A 6,638-nucleotide genomic window follows, 5' to 3' on the forward strand; every position below is an offset into this window, starting at 1 on the left:
ATGACCGTGGTAGCAGGAGATAACATGGACGAGACCTCGGCTGTCCCGGGCCACCCTCAGGACACCTATCACCCAGACCACACTGACCACGAATGCTGCGAGAGGGTGGTCATCAACATGGCTGGCCTTCGGTTTGAGACACAGTTAAAAACTCTCTCCCAGTTTCCAGAGACGTTGCTGGGCAACCCCAAAAAGCGGATGCGGTACTTTGACCCTCTGAGAAACGAGTACTTCTTTGACAGAAACCGCCCCAGCTTTGACGCCATCCTCTATTACTATCAGTCTGGGGGCCGGCTGAGAAGACCAGTGAATGTCCCTTTGGATATGTTCTCAGAAGAAATCAAATTTTACGAGCTGGGAGTGGATGCGATGGAGAAGTTTCGTGAGGACGAGGGTTTCATCAGGGAGGAAGAGCGTCCTTTACCTGAGAAGGAGTTCCAGCGTCAGATTTGGCTCCTCTTTGAGCACCCGGAAAGCTCAGGCCCAGCGAGAGGGATTGCCATAGTGTCTGTGATGGTAATCCTGATTTCAATAGTCATATTTTGTTTAGAGACTTTACCACAGCTGAAAGAAGACCCAAGGGGTCGAATGATTGCAGTTGGGAACACTACTGTTTATTATAAGCCAAATATCCTCACTGACCCCTTCTTCGTCATTGAGACACTCTGTATAATCTGGTTCTCTTTTGAGTTGATTGTACGCTTTCTGGCGTGCCCGAGCAAACCGGCCTTCTTCAAGAACATGATGAACATGATCGACATAGTGGCTATCATCCCCTACTTCATTACGCTCGGCACCGAGCTGGCCGAAGACCCAGAAAAAGAGGGAGTGGGGGAGCAGGCAACATCTCTGGCCATACTCAGGGTGATCCGTCTGGTCAGGGTGTTCAGGATCTTCAAGCTGTCACGACACTCCAAAGGACTGCAGATTTTGGGGCAGACCCTCAAGGCCAGCATGCGAGAGCTTGGATTGCTGATCTTCTTTCTGTTCATTGGGGTCATCTTGTTCTCCAGCGCTGTCTACTTTGCTGAGGCAGAGGAGCAAGGATCCCACTTTGGCAGCATCCCGGATGCCTTTTGGTGGGCTGTTGTGTCTATGACAACTGTGGGCTATGGGGACATGGTCCCGGTCACTATAGGAGGCAAGATTGTAGGATCTCTGTGCGCCATCGCCGGAGTGTTGACAATTGCGCTCCCAGTGCCTGTCATTGTGTCCAACTTCAACTACTTCTACCACAGGGAGACCGAGGGAGAAGAGCAGGCCCAGCTGCTCAACGTCAGCAATCCCAACATCCCCTCTGAAACCAACTCCAGCCGCCGTAGTTCATCCACCGTCAGCAAGTCAGAGTACATGGAGATTGATGGAGACATAAACAATAGCATCGACAACTTTAGGGAGGCAAACCTCAGAACTGGCAATTGCACTATAGCCAACCAAAACTGTGTAAATAAAAGCAAGCTGCTTACAGATGTTTAGACACTACTTAGGAACTTTGGGATCTCTATGGGACTGTCATATGTGGAGTAGACCATCAGTTAGGAATGCTTCATTTACCTCCCCAAAGCGCCCTATTGCATTAGGCCTACAACTATGCTCAGCTACATAGAAAGGAAACAGAAAAATCAAAGCTCTTAGAGTATGTGACAGGTAGATAGAATAATTAATTCTTCTGATCCTACAAATATATAGTTACATCAAAAAGAAAACATTACGCATATACACGGCTCCCTGGAGGACGCAGAGCACACACTGTCTCATCAGACGACGGAGTGATGATTAAAATCTTATGCATGGAGTACAGATAACATTTCAGCAAGTTGCACAATGCACCAGAAAAGTCTGCAGAGACATGCAAGCGCCTGCAGCCAAGTGGTAAGCGCCAAGAAGTTAGGTGACCCCCGCTCCCTCCTCCTCCTCCTCCTCCTCCTCTTCCTCCTCCTCCTCCTCTCTCCTCTCACCCTACTGAGGATATCTACTATTCAGCAAAGCACCTTATAGGAGGAAGACTGATCTCTCTGGTTTGGATGTAAACAGATGGTGATCTACTCGCTTCACGGACATCCGCAATGCTGCTGTTTTCCAGCAGATGCTGTAATTGTGATATCACCAAGTGATTCAATGCCATGCCCTTTAGATGCAACACAGCACAATGTTAAAGTGAGCTTCACACGAGCATGATTAGAGACTTTCCATTTTGATATCGGCATGCACGAGACATATCTCACATAATGGAAAGGATGTTCTTTTGGATACCTGCCTCCATCCCTCCCTCCTCTCCCCCCCTTCTCATCAGTTTTCATACAAGTGCACTGGATGAGTTTTTAATTTGAAAATGCTAATCATTTTAGAAGTATAGAAATTGAATGTTAAATCTTAAGGGAACAGTACATAAATGAGATCATAGCATGAAAAAAGTAACCTGCATTATGGTCTATCGACTGAGGTACTTTTGCATCCTGGTATATTTAATGCATGACATGAGTATTCAGCTTGTTGCAATTCAGGCACTCTGCAGTGCCCTATTGTCAGGGAAGCTAAGGAAATCAAATTCTGGAAGTTTCCAAATTGCGATCAAATATATCCAAACCCACCTTGAGGATGCAGAGTTTCTAATTTAAAAGTAGTCAAAGAAACTGAATAAATATTATCAAAAATGCATATAATTATAATAAGCACCAATTACAGTATTACGTCAATAGTGCAGTGCATGGACCTTCTTTGAACAAGAAAAGTTAACATATCATTACTCATGCTTCCATTTCCACATCAAATTTGAGTACATATTGGTTTGGAATCCACAAAAAATGAATCAATACCAAGTTTCACTTCATATTACAGAGAATTATTCTGACATTAGTTGCTAGTGCCTTTATCCCTTTCACCAACAGGACCAGTGAAAGTGCCTCTGTGTACAATGGGATTTGTGTGGTTGAGCAGAGCTGGTTTACCTTTTATTCTAGTGTTGATACACTGTTGGTTATGATGTTAATGATGCCACATGAACAAGGTTGATACAGCAGGTGATTGTGGAAAAAGAAAAACAAAGAGAAAAGATGATCCATGGCTGTTATGCACAACCCAGTTTTCATGCCGTCACGCACTTAATTATGCCCTTAAGCAGCAATGTATTGTACTCTGCATGTTTACCAATCCAATTCAAAAGGGAAAAACCATATGTTTCAAACATATTTTATTTATGTCTGTTCTTGTTTTGTTTCGTGCACCATGCATCCTTTCAGGGTCTCTACCTCAGTGAGGTCATTGCAAACTTGCTGCAGAGCTGCAAGCTTCAATGCAGGGCTTCCTATACCATAATGCAAAATGGAACCTTAAGTGTAAACTGCAGACATGCAACCATGAATGTGAGAGTCCCAAAGCATAGCCTTTACACAAGCACTTAGGACAAGTAGTGTACCACAATCCCGCTCCTTCAGTTCACTTAAAGCTACGCACAATCAGAACATTCATATATAGAGGGTTTGTAGAGATTGCTTGACTCCCCTATCGAGATGAGGTTGACTGTTTTATATGTTGGTTTCTTTGAAAACAATGGTATCTAAAGTTACTGTTATGTCACCTGAATGTGTTCCAACAGATGCGTGTATAAGACAGTGGAAACGTTTGTGTTGTTTTTAAATCTGTCATCCCTCAATCCTTAGGCATTATGATGCACGGCAAAGTGCAGCCCGTCCTTTTTGCACAATTATTTTGTTTTGATGCTCGAACCATTTATTTCAATTTTTTGCAAGTGAGATTTGTTCTTTTTCACTGCGCTTACTCATACGTAGTGCATTGTCTCTCAGCATATTGTTCCAGACAGACTAACTGCAGATAGATTTGTAAACATTGTAATGACTACTTGAAAATCTCCAGCTACTGTACATCAATCTACACTCACTATTGAGATGAATGCACCCAAATGATAGTACGATTTTTATAATGTACTGTATGATCTTTTTATTTATTTAGCACTCTCCTGAAAAGATCCTGTAAAAAAAAAGAAAGAAGCTCCACTGCAGTGCTACTTGAATGTCATATAGCTTTTTCTGTTGGTGCAATGGCTATTCTTTGTGGTGCTAGTACAGGACTACCATTGTTGTCTTGGTACCATCACATGTTTTCTTGGATTTTTTTTCCATTATTGTTCCTGTTTTTTTTAAATTGGTGGCTGGTTGGTTAGTTTAGGGCACTGTCATTTTATTTGGTTGATCTTTGTACTGTACTCCTGAAGAGTGTCTGTCTCAGGCGAGGTACACATTTAAGAGCCTTGCTAGATGTCAGCCACTTATCATGAGAGCAAAAAAAAAGATACACATTTGTGTCAGGGTTCTTTAATTTGTATAGGGTTTCTCATACAGAAGGACATCAATAATACCCAATACCATATATTATATTACTATATATAGATACAAGGAAATTATAGTAGTCTCATTAATGCAGCTATCAGGAAATTGTTCGCTTTGTTCACAAGTTTCTTGTACGACTGATGCTTGAAAGTAGTGATGTGTGTAACATGTCCTGCAGAGAACAGCTGAAAATGAGGTGAAAAAAATACAAATGATACCCTCACATTAGCAGTGCTGTGAGGGCATGTGTGAAAGGTGCTATGCATTCAATTACCCAACAGAAACATGCATTCTTAATAGCAATAGAATAACAGATACTGAACTGTTTCTTAGATGCTTTTTGTAAAAAAAAACACAGGAAAACAAATCTATTTTGAATGTGGGAGAAACTGAGATCACTTGACAGATAACTCACAACAGGGCTGTTTATGTACCAACCAATTACCCTCTGTTCTGTGATTTTGTAAGGTCAACGGGGTCAAATGTAGAGGCTGACCTTTTATCGAGAGAAACCCGTGAAAAGTCCAAATATAGGCTTTGTAACAGTGGCAGTCCCCATTAACCACCCAGGTCTGACTGGAGTTGTTTTGCAGTCAGGAACAAAGGCTGCTGAAGGGTTCAGTCGAACGTATAACACAGTCCCAAAGGAACAGCCCATAATGCACTTAGAGAGGATGTATCGTCAGTTCACTGGACTGAGCAGCCGTGTGAGAGAAAGTCAGAGAAGGTGCCTAAATTGTTTTAAATATTAATTTGTTTAGCTTACTGTTAGATGTTAATGCTTCTGCAAACAAACACAAGTGTGAAGATCTACAAAAAAAATGACGATATTAACCTAATTAAACTATAAAAGAAAACATGAAATGTCATGAGAACAAAATGCAATTTAGCTACAATAAGATAGAAAAAATTAACCACTATATACAGCAATTACGTATGAAAAACAATTTTAATGTGTGTTTTTATTTTCTCCATTTTTTTGGGTGGCGCTGTAACATGACTGATTTAGGAAGAACATGCCATATACTGGAATATCAAAGACAATATGTTCCTCTGGCAAGCCATGATAATGAAACTACTGTGTTATGATCAATTGCTATACACTGATATGGACAAGAAGTGTACTGTGATTGAAAAAAACCTTATTGTTTGTCTTCAGGTTTTAAGAAAAAAAAGGATTCATTGAAACACCATGTTCACATTTTTCCAATCTCCACTGCTGAACCTGCTGCATAATGTATCTCTACAGAAACCTACTAATCGCAAAAAACTGCATGGTCGATGGAAGACTGCATGAGTTTTGCCTTTCAAACTGTGGATCAACTATAATACGGTTGCCTCATTTAAAAAAAAGAAACCCTTGCTTTCATCTGCACCAAGGCTTCCTGTAAGGCCCTGTTCGAAAGTTGACCTGAAACGTGTCCTCTGCTGGATTTCTTAAAAGCACCTTAGTGCTGACCTCATCACTAAGACGGCGTTGGGTATACGAGCCGTGCTCAGCGTCTGTGAGGGATTTTGGGTTGTGCTCGGTAGGCTCTGAATGTGAGCAAGGACATTAAGGGCTAGTTTCTCAAACTCTATCTCTATTTTTGGACTGAAATGCTCTTTCAAGTGACATTTTGCCCATTCTTATCTCAGTCTAGACTGTAGTGATACTGTGTTGTTGGAAACATGCCCATCATGTCTAAACAGGGCCTGTGCCACACACCCTCCTCTGTACTACATTGGTTTCAAGGCATTCTTGTTTGCTAAAGGCATTGGACTGCTTTCTGCCTGCTGAGGAGGCACTGAACAGGATCAAATGTTGGGATGTTGCGAACCTCACTCGCCAAAGGTGATTGTTGATGAAAAGATTGTGTTTGTGTTAGAAGTGTGATGGCTATGAGTTTGTCTTTCCTGTCAAGAATGCACATTTAATCGCTTGTAGGGGAAGTTTTGGAGCAAAGCGCAAAAGGGACTGTTGAACTCTTCTGCTCTTCTTTCCATCCTCAAGCAAACCAAACTCTGATTGTGTTATCTAATCCAGCCGTCATTGTCATTTTGTGTTTACCCAGGATTATGCTACAATGTGTTCAGTTTGTCAGATGTTGACAAAGGCATGGTCTGTGATCTATGCAAGGGTTATTTAGTTTATTTTTTATCTTATATCACTTATGATTTCATCTTACATTAACTTCAATAAATTTTTAAGGATCTGCTGGTGTATGCTCATTTCGGGGTCGGGTCGGGGGTGTATATATGCACAAAAACCCACACAAATCAAAACATCCGCAGAAATATGTTGTAGTGTGC

The 6,638-nt window shown here is 41.6% G+C and overlaps 1 protein-coding gene across 1 annotated transcript; it reads left to right on the forward strand.

Annotated features, from left to right (window-relative positions):
• LOC306741281 (potassium voltage-gated channel subfamily A member 1-like) lies at positions 1-1,476 on the forward strand (the record flags this gene model as incomplete). The annotated part of the gene is made up of 1 exon (XM_079223552.1): positions 1-1,476. One exon carries the CDS (start codon positions 1-3, stop codon positions 1,474-1,476), a length of 1,476 nt encoding a protein of 491 aa, XP_079079678.1.
• Between the last annotated feature and the right edge of the window lie 5,162 nt (positions 1,477-6,638).

This window comes from Taurulus bubalis (assembly GCF_910589615.1).
Source record: "Taurulus bubalis genome assembly, chromosome: 9".
In the NCBI taxonomy this organism is placed as follows: domain Eukaryota; kingdom Metazoa; phylum Chordata; class Actinopteri; order Perciformes; family Cottidae; genus Taurulus; species Taurulus bubalis.